We start from the raw sequence: 17,483 nt of genomic DNA, 5'->3' as shown, positions 1-17,483 counted from the left end.
TTTCGTTCCTTTCGTCACAACAAGGAACAAAAGCCTGATCCTTCATCCTCAGGAGCGGTATCAGTTTGGAAACCATCTCCAGTCTAGAATAAATCCAAGCCTTTTAGAAAATCAAAGCCAGCTCCTAAGTCCACATGAAGGTGCGGCCCTCATTCCAGCTCAGCTGGTAGGGGGCAGATTACGTTTTTTCAAAGGAATTTGGATCAATTCCGTTCACAATCTTTGGATTCAGAATATTGTTTCAGAAGGGTACAGAATTGGCTTCAAGATAAGGCCTCCTGCAAAGAGATTTTTTCTTTCCCGTGTCCCAGTAAATCCAGCGAAGGCTCAAGCATTTCTGAAATGTGTTTCAGATCTAGAGTTGGCTTGAGTAATTATGCCAGTTCCAGTTCTGGAACAGGGGATGGGGTTTTATTCAAATCTCTTCATTGTACCAAAGAAGGAGAATTCCTTCAGACCAGTTCTGGATCTAAAAATATTGAATCGTTATGTAAGGATACCAACATTCAAAATGGTAACTGTAAGGACTATCCTTCCTTTTGTTCAGCAAGGGCATTATATGTCTACAATAGATTTACAGGATGCATATCTGCATATTCCGATTCATCCAGATCACTATCAGTTTCTGAGATTCTCGTTCCTAGACAAGCATTACCAGTTTGTGGCTCTGTCATTTGGCCTAGCAACAGCTCCAAGAATTTTTGCAAAGGTTCTCGGTGCCCTTCTGTCTGTAATCAGAGAACAGGGTATTGTGGTATTTCCTTATTTGGACGATATCTTGGTACTTGCTCAGTCTTTACATTTAGCAGAATCTCATACGAATCGACTTGTGTTGTTTCTTCAAGATCGTGGTTGGAGGATCAATTTACTAAAAAGTTCATTGATTCCTCAGACAAGGGTAACCTTTTTGGGTTTCCAGATAGATTCAGTGTCCATGACTCTATCTTTGACAGACAAGAGACTTCTAAAATTGATATCAGCTTGTCGAAACCTTCAGTCACAATCATTCCCTTCGGTAGCCTTATGCATGGAAATTCTAGGTCTTATGATTGCTGCATCGGACGCGATCCCCTTTGCTCGTTTTCACATGCGACCTCTTCAGCTCTGTATGCTGAACCAGTGGTGCAGGGATTACACAAAGATATCTCAATTAATATCTTTAAAACCGATTGTACGACACTCTCTGACGTGGTGGACAGATCACCATCGTTTAGTTCAGGGGGCTTCTTTTGTTCTTCCGACCTGGACTGTAATCTCAACAGATGCAAGTCTTACAGGTTGAGGAGCTGTGTGGGGGTCTCTGACGGCACAAGGGGTTTGGGAATCTCAGGAGGTGAGATTACCGATCAATATTTTGGAACTCCGTGCAATTTTCAGAACTCTTCAGTCTTGGCCTCTTCTAAAGAGAGAATCGTTCATTTGTTTTCAGACAGACAATGTCACAACTGTGGCATACATCAATCATCAAGGAGGGACTCACAGCCCTCTGGCTATGAAAGAAGTATCTCGAATTCTGGTTTGGGCGGAATCCAGCTCCTGTCTAATTTCTGCGGTTCATATCCCAGGTATAGACAATTGGGAAGCGGATTATCTCAGTCGCCAAACGTTGCATCCGGGCGAATGGTCTCTTCACCCAGAGGTATTTCTTCAGATTGTCCAAATGTGGGGACTTCCAGAAATAGATCTGATGGCCTCTCATCTAAACAAGAAACTTCCCAGGTATCTGTCCAGATCCAGGGATCCTCAAGCGGAAGCAGTGGATGCATTGTCACTTCCTTGGAAGTATCATCCTGCTTATATCTTTCCGCCTCTAGTTCTTCTTCCAAGAGTGATCTCCAAGATTCTGAAGGAATGCTCGTTTGTTCTGCTGGTAGCTCCAGCATGGCCTCACAGGTTTTGGTATGCGGATCTTGTCCGGATGGCCTCTTGCCAACCGTGGACTCTTCCGTTAAGACCAGACCTTCTGTCGCAAGGTCCTTTTTTCCATCAGGATCTCAAATCCTTAAATTTAAAGGTATGGAGATTGAACGCTTGATTCTTAGTCAAAGAGGTTTCTCTGACTCTGTGATTAATACTATGTTACAGGCTCGTAAATCTGTATCTAGGGAGATATATTATAGAGTCTGGAAGACTTATATTTCTTGGTGTCTTTCTCATCATTTTTCCTGGCATTCTTTTAGAATTCCGAGAATTTTACAGTTTCTTCAGGATGGTTTGGAGAAAGGTTTGTCTGCAAGTTCTTTGAAAGGACAAATCTCTGCTCTTTCTGTTCTTTTTCACAGAAAGATTGCTCATCTTCCTGATATTCATTGTTTTGTACAAGCTTTGGTTCGTATGAAACCTGTCATTAAGTCAATTTCTCCTCCTTGGAGTTTGAATTTGGTTCTGGGGGCTCTTCAAGCTCCTCCGTTTGAACCTATGCATTCATTGGACATTAAATTACTTTCTTGGAAAGTTTTGTTCCTTTTGGCCATCTCTTCTGCCAGAAGAGTTTCTGAATTATCTGCTCTTTCTTGTGAGTCTCCTTTTCTGATTTTTCATCAGGATAAGGCGGTGTTGCGAACTTCTTTTGAATTTTTGCCTAAGGTTGTGAATTCCAACAACATTAGTAGAGAAATTGTGGTTCCTTCATTGTGTCCTAATCCTAAGAATTCTAAGGAGAAATCATTGCATTCTTTGGATGTAGTTAGAGCTTTGAAATATTATGTTGAAGCTACTAAGAATTTCCGAAAGACTTCTAGTCTATTTGTTATCTTTTCCGGTTCTAGGAAAGGTCAGAAGGCCTCTGCCATTTCTTTGGCATCTTGGTTGAAATCTTTAATTCATCATGCTTATGTTGAGTCGGGTAAAACTCCGCCTCAAAGGATTACAGCTCATTCTACTAGGTCAGTTTCTACTTCCTGGGCGTTTAGGAATGAAGCTTCGGTTGATCAGATTTGCAAAGCAGCAACTTGGTCTTCTTTGCATACTTTTACTAAATTCTACCATTTTGATGTGTTTTCTTCTTCTGAAGCTGTTTTTGGTAGAAAAGTACTTCAGGCAGCTGTTTCAGTTTGAATCTTCTGCTTATGTTTTCAGTTTTTTTCATTATAAAATTTAAACTTTATTTTGGGTGTGGATTATTTTTCAGCGGAATTGGCTGTCTTTATTTTATCCCTCCCTCTCTAGTGACTCTTGCGTGGAAGATCCACATCTTGGGTAGTCATTATCCCATACGTCACTAGCTCATGGACTCTTGCTAATTACATGAAAGAAAACATAATTTATGTAAGAACTTACCTGATAAATTCATTTCTTTCATATTAGCAAGAGTCCATGAGGCCCACCCTTTTTGTGGTGGTTATGATTTTTTTGTATAAAGCACAATTATTCCAATTCCTTATTTTTTATGCTTTCGCACTTTTTTTCTTATCACCCCACTTCTTGGCTATTCGTTAAACTGATTTGTGGGTGTGGTGAGGGGTGTATTTGTAGGCATTTTGAGGTTTGGGAAACTTTGCCCCTCCTGGTAGGAATATATATCCCATACGTCACTAGCTCATGGACTCTTGCTAATATGAAAGAAATGAATTTATCAGGTAAGTTCTTACATAAATTATGTTTTATCATCACTTTAATATCTGACATTGTTTTGATGTGATTACTGTTTTTCCCCTCCCTCTCAATATGTACTTCAGACTTTGACAAAGGATGGTCATGAAGTGACACATGACTTGGATGAGGCCCAGCTGATCATTGCTTTCTGTGAGAAACCCAAGATTCAGATTACAGTGTCCATAACCTGCCCACACTTAAAGGGAGTGAATGGAGAAAACGGTAAGTTTTTAAGCAACTTTGACTATGGTTTAGCGTTCCCATTCACTTTACACACATCTCTTGTATCACTAGCCTTCTTAATAAGTAAACTAGGCCTTTAAAAAAAAAATATATATATATATATATATATATATATATTTCTCCAACATTGGTGTGTCGGGTCCACGGCGTCATCCTTACTTGTGGGAATATCTCTTCCCCAACAGGAAATGGCAAAGAGTCCCAGCAAAGCTGTCCATATAGTCCCTCCTAGGCTCCGCCCACCCCAGTCATTCTCTTTGCCGTTGCACAGGCAACATCTCCACGGAGATGGTTAAGAGTATGTGGTGTTTAGTTGTAGTTTTTTAATTCTACTATCAAGAGTTTGTTATTTTAAAATAGTGCTGGTATGTACTATTTACTCTGAAACAGAAAAAGATGAAGAGTTCTGTTTGTGAGAGGAAGATGATTTTAGCAGACAGTAACTAAAATCGTTTGCTGTTTCCACATAGGGCTGTTGAGATGAAGTAACTTCAGTTGGGGGAAACAGTTAGCAGACTTTTTCTGCTTAAGGTATGACTAGCCATATTTCTAACAAGACTGTGTAATGCTGGAAGGCTGTCATTTCCCCTCATGGGGACCGGTAAGCCATTTTCTTAGTCTCAAACAGAATAAAGGGCTTATTATGGGCTATAAAACTGGTAGACACTTTTATGGGCAAAATCGATTGCTTTATTTGGCCATTTTATAGATGTTTATGCTTGTAATTCACACTTATAAGCTTGGGGAACATTTTTTAACGTCAGGCACTGTATTAGACACCTTTCCAGCCAGGAAGGGCCTTCCCAGTTGTAGGCTGAGCCTCATTTTCGCGCCATTACTGCGCAGTTACTTTTGAAAGCAAGACATGCAGATGCATGTGTGAGGATCTGAAAGTAGTTGGAAAAGTTCCTAGAAGGCTTCATCTGGTATCGTATTCCCCCCTGGGTTTGGTAAAGTCGCAGCAAAGGCTGTAGCTGGGACTGTAGAGGGGTTAAAACTGTAACCGGCTCCGGTTTCTTTATTTTAAGGGTTAAAGTATTGGTGTGCAATACTTTGAATGCTTTAAGACACTGTGGTGAAAATTTGGTAAATTTTGAACAATTCCTTCATACTTTTTCACATATTCAGTAATAAAGTGTGCACTGTTTAAAATTTAAAGAGAAAGTAACGGTTTTGTTTTAAAACGGTTTTTGTACTTTTTTGACAAGTTTAAGCCTGTTTAACATGTCTGCACCTTCAGATAAGCTATGTTCTATATGTTTGAAGATCAATGTGTGTCCCCCTTCAAAATTGTGTGATAATTGTGCCATACCGTCCAAACAAAGTAAGGACAGTATTGCCACAGATAGCAAAATTGCCCAAGATGATTCATCAGATGAAGGGAGTAGACATAGTTCTACATCATCTCCTTCTGTGTCTACACCAGTTTTGTCCACGCAGGAGGCCCCTAGTACTTCTAGCGCGCCAATGCTTATTACTATGCAACAATTAACGGCAGTAATGGATAACTCCATAGCAAATATTTTATCCAAAATGCCTGCATATCAGAGAAAGCGTGATTGCTCTGTTTTAAACACTGTAGAGCAGGAGGGCGCTGATGATAATTGCTCTGTCATACCCTCACACCAATCTGAAGGGGTCATGAGGGAGGTTTTGTCGGATGGGGAAATTTCAGATTCAGGTAAAATTTCTCAACAGGCAGAACCTGATGTTGACATTTAAATTTAAATTAGAGCATCTCCGCGCACTGCTTAAGGAGGTGTTATCTACTCTGGATGATTGTGACAACCTGGTCATTCCAGAAAAATTATGCAAGATGGACAAGTTCCTAGAGGTTCCGGTGCACCCTGACGCTTTTCCTATACCCAAGCGGGTGGCGGATATAGTGAATAAGGAGTGGGAGAAGCCCGGCATACCTTTTGTCCCCCCTCCTATATTTAAGAAATTATTTCCTATGGTCGACCCCAGAAAGGACTTATGGCAGACAGTCCCTAAGGTCGAGGGGGCAGTTTCTACTTTAAACAAGCGCACTACTATTCCTATCGAGGATAATTGTGCTTTCAAAGATCCTATGGATAAAAAATTGGAGGGTTTGCTTAAAAAGATTTTTGTACAGCAAGGTTACCTCCTGCAACCCATTTCGTGCATTGTTCCTGTCACTACAGCAGCGTGGTTCTGGTTCGAGGAACTAGAAAAGTCGCTCAGTAGAGAGACTCCGTATGAGGAGGTTATGGACAGAGTTCACGCACTCAAGTTGGCTAATTCTTTTATTTTAGATGCCACTTTGCAACTAGCTAGATTAGCGGCGAAAAATTCAGGGTTTGCAATTGTGGCGCACAGAGCGCTTTGGCTAAAGTCTTGGTCAGCGGATGTATCTTCCAAGACAAAATTGCTTAATATCCCCTTCAAGGGTAAGACTCTCTTTGGGCCAGAATTGAAAGAGATTATTTCAGACATCACTGGGGGAAAGGGCCATGCCCTCCCACAAGATAGGCCTTTCAAAGCCAAGAATAAGTCTAATTTTCGTTCCTTTCGCAATTTCAGGAACGGACCGGCCTCTATCTCTGCATCCTCTATCTCTGCATCCTCTAAACAAGAGGGTAATGCCTCTCAAACCAAACCAGCCTGGAAACCGGCGCAAGGCTGGAACAAGTGTAAGCAGGCCAAGAAGCCTGCTGCTGCTAACAAAACAGCATGAAGGAGTAGCCCCCGATCCGGGACCGGATCTAGTAGGGGGCAGACTCTCTCTCTTTGCTCAGGCTTGGGCAAGAGATGTTCAGGATCCCTGGACACTAGAAATAGTTTCCCAGGGTTATCTTCTGGAATTCAAGGAACTACCCCCAAGGGGAAGGTTCCACATGTCTCACTTATCCTCAAACCAAATAAAGAGACAGACATTCTTACATTGTGTAGAAGACCTGTTAAAGATGGGAGTGATACACCCAGTTCCAACGGCGGAACAAGGAATGGGATTTTACTCAAATCTGTTTGTAGTTCCCAAAAAAGAGGGAACTTTCAGACCAATTCTGGATTTAAAGATCCTAAACAAATTTCTCAGAGTACCATCGTTCAAAATGAAAACCATTCGAACGATTCTACCCACAATCCAGGAAGGTCAATTTATGACTACCGTGGATCTAAAGGAAGCGTATCTACATATTCCTATCCACAAAGAACATCATCAGTTCCTAAGGTTCGCCTTTCTGGACAAACATTACCAGTTTGTGGCCCTCCCATTCGGGTTAGCCACTGCTCCAAGGATTTTCACAAGGGTACTCGGATCCCTTCTAGCAGTTCTAAGACCAAGGGGCATTGCAGTAGTACCGTACTTGGACGACATTCTAATACAAGCGTCGTCTCTTTCAAAGGCAAAGGCTCACACAGACATCGTTCTGGCCTTTCTCAGATCTCACGGATGGAAGGTGAACATAGAAAAAAGTTCCCTGTCTCCGTCGACAAGAGTTCCCTTCTTGGGAACAATAATAGATTCTTTAGAAATGAGGATTTTCCTGACAGAAGTCAGAAAGTCAAAACTTCTAAACGCTTGTCAAGTTCTTCATTCTATTCCTCGTCCTTCCGTAGCTCAGTGCATGGAAGTAGTAGGATTGATGGTTGCAGCAATGGACATAGTTCCTTTTGCGCGAATTCATCTAAGACCATTACAACTGTGCATGCTGAAACAGTGGAATGGGGACTATACAGACTTGTCTCCAGTGATTCAAGTAGATCAGAAGACCAGAGACTCACTCCGTTGGTGGCTAACCCTGGACCACCTGTCCCAGGGAATGAGCTTCCGCAGACCAGAGTGGGTCATCGTCACGACCGGCGCCAGTCTAGTGGGCTGGGGCGCGGTCTGGGAATCCCTGAAAGCTCAGGGACTATGGTCTTGGGAAGAGTCTCTTCTCCCGATTAAACATTCTGGAACTGAGAGCGATATTCAATGCTCTCAGGGCTTGGCCTCAACTAGCAAAGGCCAGATTCATAAGATTCCAATCAGACAACATGACGACTGTTGCTTATATCAATCATCAGGGGGGAACAAGGAGTTCCCTGGCGATGAAAGAAGTGACCAAAATAATAAAATGGGCAGAGGATCACTCCTGCCACCTATCTGCGATCCACATCCCAGGTGTGGAAAACTGGGAGGCGGATTATCTGAGTCGTCAGACATTCCATCCGGGGGAGTGGGAACTCCACCCGGAGATCTTTGCTCAGTTGACTCAATTATGGGGCATTCCAGATATGGATCTGATGGCGTCTCGTCAGAACTTCAAGGTTCTTTGCTACGGGTCTAGATCCAGGGATCCCAAGGCGACTCTAGTGGATGCACTAGTAGCGCCTTGAACCTTCAACCTAGCCTATGTGTTTCCACCGTTTCCTCTCATTCCCAGGCTGGTAGCCAGGATCAAGCAGGAGAGGGCCTCGGTGATCTTGATAGCTCCTGCGTGACCACGCAGGACTTGGTATGCAGACCTGGTGAATATTTCTTCGGTGCCACCATGGAAGCTACCTTTGAGACAGGATCTTCTTGTACAGGGTCCATTCGAACATCCAAATCTGGTCTCCCTCCAGCTGACGGCTTGGAAATTGAACGCTTGATTCTATCAAAGTGTGGGTTTTCAGATTCGGTGATAGATACTCTAGTTCAAGCCAGAAAACCGGTACCATAAAATATGGAGAAGATATATCTGCTGGTGTGAATCCAAGGGATTCTTATGGAATAAGATCAAAATCCCTAAGATCCTTTCCTTTCTACAAGAGGGTTTGGATAAAGGATTATCAGCGAGTTCTCTAAAGGGACAGATTTCTGCTTTATCTGTCTTATTACACAAACGACTGGCTCTGGTTAGGATCAAGCCTGTTTACAGACCTTTGACTCCTCCCTGGAGTTTAAATCTAGTTCTTTCAGTTCTTCAAGGGGTTCCGTTTGAACCTCTACATTCCATAGATATTAAGTTGTTATCTTGGAAAGTTTTATTTTTGGTTGCTATTTCTTCTGCTAGAAGAGTTTCTGAGTTATCTGCTCTGCAGTGTTCTCCGCCCTATCTGGTGTTCCATGCAGATAAGGTTGTTTTGCGTACTAAGCCTGGTTTTCTTCCAAAGGTTGTTTCTAACAAAAATATTAACCAGGAGATAGTTGTTCCTTCTTTGTGTCCGAATCCAGTTTCAAAGAAGGAACGTTTGTTGCACAATTTAGACGTAGTCCGTGCTCTAAAATTCTATTTAGAAGCTACAAAAGAGTTCAGACAAACTTCTTCTCTGTTTGTCGTCTATTCTGGTAAAAGGATAGGTCAAAAAGCGACTTCTACCTCTCTTTCCTTTTGGCTTAAAAGCATCATCCGATTGGCTTACGAGACTGCCGGACGGCAGCCTCCAGAAAGAATCACAGCTCACTCTACTAGGGCTGTGGCTTCCACATGGGCCTTCAAGAATGAGGCTTCTGTTGATCAGATATGTAAGGCAGCGACTTGGTCTTCACTGCACACTTTTGCCAAATTTTACAAATTTGATACTTTTGCTTCTTCAGAGGCTATTTTTGGGAGAAAGGTTTTGCAAGCCGTGGTGCCTTCTGTTTAGGTAACCTGATTTGCTCCCTCCCTTCGTCCGTGTCCTAAAGCTTTGGTATTGGTTCCCACAAGTAAGGATGACTCCGTGGACCGGACACACCAATGTTGGAGAAAACAGAATTTATGCTTACCTGATAAATTACTTTCTCAAACGGTGTGTCCGGTCCACGGCCCGCCCTGGTTTTTTAATCAGGTTTGATTAATTATTTTCTCTAACTACAGTCACCATGGCACCCTATAGTTTCTCCTGTTTTTTTCCTCCTGTCCGTCGGTCGAATGACTGGGGTGGGCGGAGCCTAGGAGGGACTATATGGACAGCTTTGCTGGGACTCTTTGCCATTTCCTGTTGGGGAAGAGATATTCCCACAAGTAAGGATGACGTCGTGGACCGGACACACCGTTGGAGAAAGTAATTTATCAGGTAAGCATAAATTCTGTTTTTTTTTTTTTTTTAAATGTATTGGACAGGAGGTGGTCACGCAGAAGAGAATTTAGCTACAGTACTGCAAAGTTGATAGTTACCCCCACACTCACCTATAATGCATCCTAGTATCCTTTACCAGTGCTATCAAATTAAAGATACATGCAATGTCAGTAGTAGTAGGCAGTACAACATATGATACTCCAGTGACAAAAACTACTAAATGAACATGATTGGTAAGTATGCTCTGTACGCCTAACATGTGGCATGTTGTGCTGGTATTTAAAAGAGAAAAAACACCACTGCACTGTTGGCTTCCACATAGTTTTTAAAACATAATTTATATAGTGGAGAACAAATGCATACAATGCAATAGCATTTCAAATGAGAAGTATTATTTTTTTCAGAGAAATTTGAAGTCTCTTTCATTCCTTGGCCCCTGTATCATGTGACAGTCATCAGCAAATCAGACTCATTTGTATGCACTGAACTCTTGCACTTGCTCAGTAGGAGCTGGTGTGTCAAAAATAGATTTTGCACTATTGATGATATAAGTAAATTGGAGGTTTTTGTTATTGTATGCTCTATCTGAATCATAAAATAAAAATTGTCTTTAATTATGTGATGCTAATTTAAAGATTCAAAGTATGTTTTTATTGTGTTTGAATTAATTGGTTATGCAGTTCTGCTGTAATGAAATAACCTTGCAATATACTTGCATTTTTTTCTTTTCCTCGTGTAATTTAGCTCTCTGGATTTTCTAATTCCCATAACTTGAAATGCACCCTGCTGACTTCTCAAAGCTTATAATGGAGTTTATCTGTCCCCAATTGGCTTTAACTGATAACAGCTGCCAAGCAATGCATTTTATACTAATATTATGACAGTGGCTAGCTCAGCCAAATAAGTCAAGTGGTGGGTGTAGTTTTACTATAGAAAAACTGCTGCAAACAGTATTAAAGGGCCACTCAATGCAGTAAAATTTCATAATTAACAAGTGCCTAATAAAAAGATAATGCAATAACACTTACCCTGAATTTCGAATAAGCCAAATTTTTTTTCTGACAAGTTTATTTTTATTCTCATTTTCTGACCCTCTGTATCATGTGACAGACATCAGCCAAATCACAGACTAGTATACGTATACCCTGCGAGCTTGTGCACATGCTCAGTAGGATTTTTTCTTTTTTACGACACGATGAGTCCACAGATCATCATAATTACTAATGGGATATTCACCTCCTGGTCAGCAGGAGGAGGCAAAGAGCACCACAGCAGAGCTGTTAAATTAGCGCCTCCCTTCCCTCCCACCCTTGTCATTCTCTTTACCTACGTTAGTGATCGGACAAGTGAGGTGTTAGTTAAAGATTCTTCAATCAAGAGTTTATTATTTTTAAAGTAGTGCCAGAGAGTGCTGTTTTGTTCTAGGGTGTAGCCGTAGTCTATATCAGTCTCTATAGTAGAGCTTTTGGTGGCTTTAGAGCAATGGGAACTTGTGGGACATGATTCTCACTGCACCTCCCATACTGATGCTGCCCTAACTCGGATGGCTTAAATAAGATTACTCAGGCTCTATCCTTTTTCCACAGGGCTATGTGAGGGAGAGGACCTCATAAACCTGCTGAGCTGCCCTGCTCTCTGGCAGATTTTAAAGGTAAGTGCTAACTTTTTATTCTGGGTCTGGGCGATCTCAGAGAAAGCGGAGCACTTTATTGGGACATTCCTCCTATTCCTATAAGGGCTGTAACGCTACCTTACTGCGGTAGCAGGGGTCCTGTGACAGCACATTTTAGCACACTAGGGGAACTAAGTGTATATTGTGGGGTCCTCAATCACTTGGGACACAGTAATAAGACTCAGGATATAATTGTTTGAGTCTCTCACTTGGGCTATAACGCTATTTTACTTGCTGTAGCAGGGGTCCTGTGACAGCACATGTTTAGCTGGGGGAACTAAGTGCGTATCATGGGGCCCTCAATCACTTGGGACACAGATTTATGACTCGGGGGATAATTGTTTGAGTCTCTCACTTGGGCTAACGCTACCTTACTTATGGTAGCAGGGTTCCTGTGACAGTATATTTTTTAGCTGGGGGAACTAAGTGTGGCTGTATACATAATAGTGTGGTTCAGTCCACCCATGGGCTCTGTTAATAGCTCCCGGAAGCCTCTCTATACATATTAATGGCGACCGGGAGATTGTTTAGTGATACGCCCACGATGGGCGGAGTTACCGTTGGCGCCGGTTTTGGGCCGCACCTTCCCCTAGCTTAAGACACAGGCATAATGAAGTGCCGTGTAATGGAATAGTATCACGACCACAAGGAGCAGAGCTACGTTGTGGACATGTTAGAATGTGTTTTCTACCACATTTCCTAATATCGGTCTGAGCATCTAACACAGTCATTAGTGTTTTTTCCCTCTCAATGCGGGTCCGGCCAGCGCTGTGAGAAGTACAGCGTTTCAGTCTTGTTTATGTTTATACAAAGAAATAAAAAGTTTAATATGTCTTTGTCATCAAACTGAAATAAATGAGTTTTTATTGCATTTAAATGGACACCTCCGCACAATATCTGAGGTGTAAGTAGGTGCTTCATTATGGATCGCTACCTCATTCCTGCATGCAAAAAGAAAACGTGACAGTTTAAAATTTAAAGGGACAGTAACGTTTTTTATCTGTTAATTTTTTATTAACAGAATTTCAGCTCTTTACTGTTTATTTCATCCTTTGTGATTTAGGATGGAACACGAGCACACAAAAAATATGAGTTACTTTTTAAAAAATAACGTTTTTTATGTGTCAATGTTTATTAAAAAATGTTCTTTCTTTTTTTCTGAACCTACTCCTTCTAAGGCCTTTGCTGTTTAGGAGTCTGACAATAGTCAATCTAGGCCACAAATTTCTCTGTCCCACTAAACTTTATGGCCCACATGCAGTGCCCTGCGCTTCCTTTTCAACTTCACCCGGAGTTATTCTGAATTTCATGCATTATATGTTCTTCCCACGAGGTAGAAAGCATTACTAGAGAAATTATTCTCAATCATTTAGAATAGAAAATTGTTTGATTCAGTAGTTTCTATTCTGAATGGTTCTTCCCTGTTACCTGAAAGGGGTAGATAATTCGGGATTATCTGAGAGAGAATTCTTGGACTCAGATGGAATAATATCTTTTATTTTATCCTGAGACACTTCCGTTTGTTACTTTAGGACCCGGGGTGACCCCGACAATACCGGGGTATGCTATCCTAGTGCGTCCAGCAAGTTATAAGGACGCATTCCCTATATTTGCAAAGATGTTTCCCATAGCTGACTCGGCTAAGGAGGCTGGGCTAACATCCCTAAGGTGGAAGGAGTAGTTTCCAACTAAGCTAAGAGAACTACTATTCCCTTTGTAGATAGTTGAATTTTCAGAGATTCTACGGACTAAAATTAAATGGGTTTTCAATGACTGCCAGCTGTAGTACCGTCACTAGTGCGACGGCATATTGGTTTGATGCTTTTCTAAGGCTATTAAGTCTGAAACTCCACTGGGTAAAATCCAGGATAAGATATAGACTTTTTAATTTGCCCCTTCATGTTATCAAATTGGGAGCATAGGTTTAAGGTTTCTCTGTTCCAGCTCACAGAACTTTATGGTTAGAGCCTTGTTCTACGGATGCATGCTCTACGTCTAAGCTTTTTGCGATTCCTTACAAAGGGAAGACCTTGTGGGAATCTGGCTTGACGGGCATAATTCTTTTTATATTTAAAAAAAAAATATATATATATATATATATATATATATATATATCCTAATAGCCTGCTGTTGAATCAAACACAGCATAAAGGACATGCCCGATCCGGATTCGGATCTTGTTGGGGGCAGACTTTCAGTCTTCGCTCAGGCTTGGGTTAGAGATGTTCAGAATCCCTGGGCAGTAGTAAATAGTGTTCCAGGGCTTCAAATTAGAGTTCAAAAGGCAGGTTTCTGCTTTCACGACTATCTGCAGATCAGTCAAAAGGAGAGGTGTTCTTACACTGTGTAGGAGACATCTCAGACCTGGGAGTGATTGTTCCAGTTCCAATAAAGGTCCTGGGTCTGTTTTTTTTTTTATACCAATCGGGTTGTGGTTTCCAAAAAAAAAAAAAGAGGCAACCTTCAGACCACTTTTTAGATCTCAAGAGTCTAAACAGCTTTTCTTAAGTGTACCATCCTTCTGGATGGAAGCTATTCATTCCATTCTTTCCTTAATCCAAGAGCATCTATTTAGGGCATCAGTGGATTTAAAGGACGCGTACCTTCATGTGCCATTCCCAAGTTCTAAGGTTGACCTTTCTGGACAAACGCTTCCAGTTTGTGATTCTTCCTTACAGCTAGCAAGTTTAACCTTGGATATGGCGTTATCCTTTCTGTGGTCTCTTGGGTGGAAGGTAAATTTGGAAAAGAGTTCCTTAGTCCCAGCCACGGGGGTAACTTTCTTGGGAACCTTAATAGTTCCCATATCAATGAAGATTTTTCTGACAAAATGTCAGGAACTCAAAGGTTATCAATACTTGTCTAGTCATTCAGTCCACTCCTCTGCCTTCAGTGGCTCAGTGCATGGAGGTAATCGGGCTGATGGTGGCGGCAATGGCCATCATCCCTTTTGCTCGGTTCCATCTCAGATCTATGCAGCCCATTTTGGGTGATTGTGACAACCGACACCTGCCTTCTAGGATGGGGTGTAGTTTGGGGCTCCCTAAGGGCTCAGGGAGTTTGGACTCATCCAGAGTTGGTTCTTCCTTTAAACATTCTGGAGCTGCGAGCGATCTACAATGTTCTTCTGGTCTGGCCTCCTTTAGCCTCGGTCCAGTGTATTAGGTTCCAGTCTATCAAAATTACGTCAGTAGCTTCCATCAATCATCAGGGAGGAACGAGGTGTTCCTTAGCGATGACAGAGGTATCCAATATAGTTCAGAAGGCAGAGGCCCATTCTTGCTACCTGTTGGTGAGCTACATCCCAAGGTGGAATATTTGGGAGGCGGATTTCCTGAGCAGGCAGTCCTTTCATCCAGGGGAGTGGGAACTCCATCCGGAAGTATTTTCCAGATTTTCTCTGATTGTTTTTTCTTCCTGTGGCCATTGCTCTAATCAAGCAGGAGAGGGCTTCGGTGATCCTCATAGCACCGACTTCACCTTGTAGGATTTGGTATGCAGATCTGGTGGACATGTTATGTCTACCACCTTGGAGACGTCCGTTGAGGAAGGACCTTCTAATTCAAGGGCACCTCCTTCACCCAAATCTGTTTTTTCTGAATCTGACTGCTTGGAGATTGAACACTTATTATCCAAGCGGGGTTTTACTGTCTTGAAAGCCTGTTTCTAGTCAAATTTATCATACAATATGGCGTAAGTATCTCTATTTGTGTGACTCCATGGGCTACTCATAGAGTAGATAGGATTCCTAGAATTTTGTCTTTTCTCCAAGAGGGTTTGGAGGATGGTTTGGCGTCAAGTTCCCTAAGGGGTAAAAATGTTCTTATTGGTTACTCAAACGTCTGGTAGAGGTTCCAGCTATACAATCATTTTGTCAGGCCTTGATTAGGATCAGGCCTGGGTTCATACCAGTTACTCCTCTATGGAGTCTGAATTTAGTTTTTCAGAGTTCTTCAATGGGCTCCGTTTGAGCCTATTCTTTCCTTTAGATATTGAGTTGTTATCTTGGAAAATTGTATTTCTTGTTGTTATTTCTTCTGTTCGGAGAGTGTCAGAGCTCTCGGCATTTCAGTATGAGTCTCCTTATCTTCTTTCCATTCAGATAAGGTAGTTTTATGTATTAAATTAGGATTTCTTCCTAAGGTTATTTCTGTTTGGAACATTAATCAGGAGATTGTTGTTTCTTTCTTGTGTCCTTATCCTTTTTATCAGAAGGAAGGACTTCTGTTCAATTTGGACGTGGTCCGTGCTTTAAAATTTTATTTTCAGGAGACTAAATATTTTTGTCAGTCTTCTTCTTTTTTTGTGGTTTTCTCAGGAAAACGTAAGGGACAGAAAGCTATGGCTACTTCTCTTTCTTTTTGGATGAGGAGTGTAATACGTTTTGCATATGAGACTGCCGGACAGCGGTCTCCCGAGAGAGTTACGGCTGATTCCACGAGGGCTGTTGCTTCCTCATGGGCGTTCAAAAAGGAAGCTTCTGTGGAACAGATTTGCAAGGTTGCAACTTGGTCCTCTCTTCACACTTTGTTAAAGTTCTACAAATTTGATACTTTTGCCTCGGCTGAGGCAGCTTTTGGGAGAAAGGTTCTTCAAGCAGTGGTGTCTTTCGTTTAGGTTCCCTGTCTTGTCCCTCGCGTATCATCTGTGTACTCTAGCTTGGGTATTGGATCCCATTAGTAATTATGATGATCCGTGGACTCATCGTGTCATAAAAAAGAAAAGAAAATTTATGCTTACCCGAGTCTACGGCCCGCCCTGTGTTTTCAGACAGGTTGTGGGTTATTGTTAACTTCAGACACCTCTGCACCTTGGCTTTTCCTTTCTCTTCCTAACTTCGGTCGAATGACTGGAGTGCGAAGGAAGGGAGGAGCTATTTAACAGCTCTGCTGTGGTGCTCTTTGCCTCCTCCTGCTGACCAGGAGGTGAATATCCCATTAGTAATTATGATGATCCGTGGACTCAACGTGTCAAAAAATAAATACATTTATCAGGTAAGCATAAATTTCCTTTTTTCCCCAGAAGGTATGTATATAAAAAGATTGTGCAAAATGTGATAATGGAAGTAAATTGGAAAGTGTCTTAAAACTGCATGGTCTATCTGAATCATACGGTTATTTTGACTTGAGTGTCCCTTTAAATGTGTTATAAAATACAAATGGACTTGGCTAATACAGTATGTTCTATAGCAACCCAACAAGTCTTGTGATTGCAACATGTTTAGTGTTTCTTAGACATTTAAAGGTGACTGAGGGAAAAAAACAGTAAACGTTATACATGTTAAAGGGATGTTAAACAGTCTGTTTCATTGTTGTAATAAAAAAATCACTAAGCAGTGGCTTAAACTGAATATAAATCATTGCAATATGTATTCATCTATTTAAATGGTTTGAGCTGTGGGGGACCATCCCTAAGGTGGATGGGGCCATTTCTACGCTCACTAAGCGGACGACTATTCCCCTCGAGGATAGTTAGTCTTTTATAGAGCCCATGGATAAAAAGTTGGAAAAGATGTTGAGAAAGATGTTTCTGCACACAGGGTTTGTTTTTCATGCAGCGGCGGACGTTGAGGCGGTCGCTGGAGCTGCGACATATTGGTGTGAATCCCTGTGTGAAATGGTAAAGGGGGAGACTTCTATCAACGAGATACAGGAGAAGATTAAGGCGCTGAAGGTCGCAAATTCTTTAATCTGTTATGTCAATATACAAATTATTTGCCTGAATGCTAAGGTGTCAGTTTTTTGTTTGTTTTTTAGCGCGCAGAGCTCTGTGGCTAAAATCTTGGTCTGCGGACATGACCTCTAATGCGAGGCTGTTGTCCCTGTCTTTTCAAGGAAAAGATCCTGTTTGGTCCAGGATTGGATTCGATTATATCCACGGTTACGGGAGGTAAGGGAGCTTTCCTACTGCAGGATAAGAAGGCTAAGCCTAAAGGATCTACTTTTCATCCCTTTTGTGCAGTCAAGGCCCAGTGCCAGCAACC

The 17,483-nt window shown here is 41.8% G+C and overlaps 1 protein-coding gene across 2 annotated transcripts in view; it reads left to right on the top strand.

The window, feature by feature from the left end:
- Positions 1 to 17,483, top strand: part of ZFR2 (zinc finger RNA binding protein 2) — a 517,666-nt gene that overhangs the window by 439,413 nt on the left and 60,770 nt on the right. For both annotated transcript variants that reach the window (XM_053703133.1, XM_053703132.1), the window contains exon 13: positions 3,678 to 3,816. In XM_053703133.1, coding sequence (XP_053559108.1) covers positions 3,678 to 3,816 — 139 coding nt within the window. The remainder of the gene's footprint in view (positions 1 to 3,677; positions 3,817 to 17,483) is intronic.

Source organism: Bombina bombina, chromosome 2 (assembly GCF_027579735.1).
Source record: "Bombina bombina isolate aBomBom1 chromosome 2, aBomBom1.pri, whole genome shotgun sequence".
NCBI lineage: Eukaryota > Metazoa > Chordata > Amphibia > Anura > Bombinatoridae > Bombina > Bombina bombina.
The sequence above is the reverse complement of the archived record's forward strand: the minus strand, read 5'-3'. Positions and strand labels throughout refer to the sequence as shown.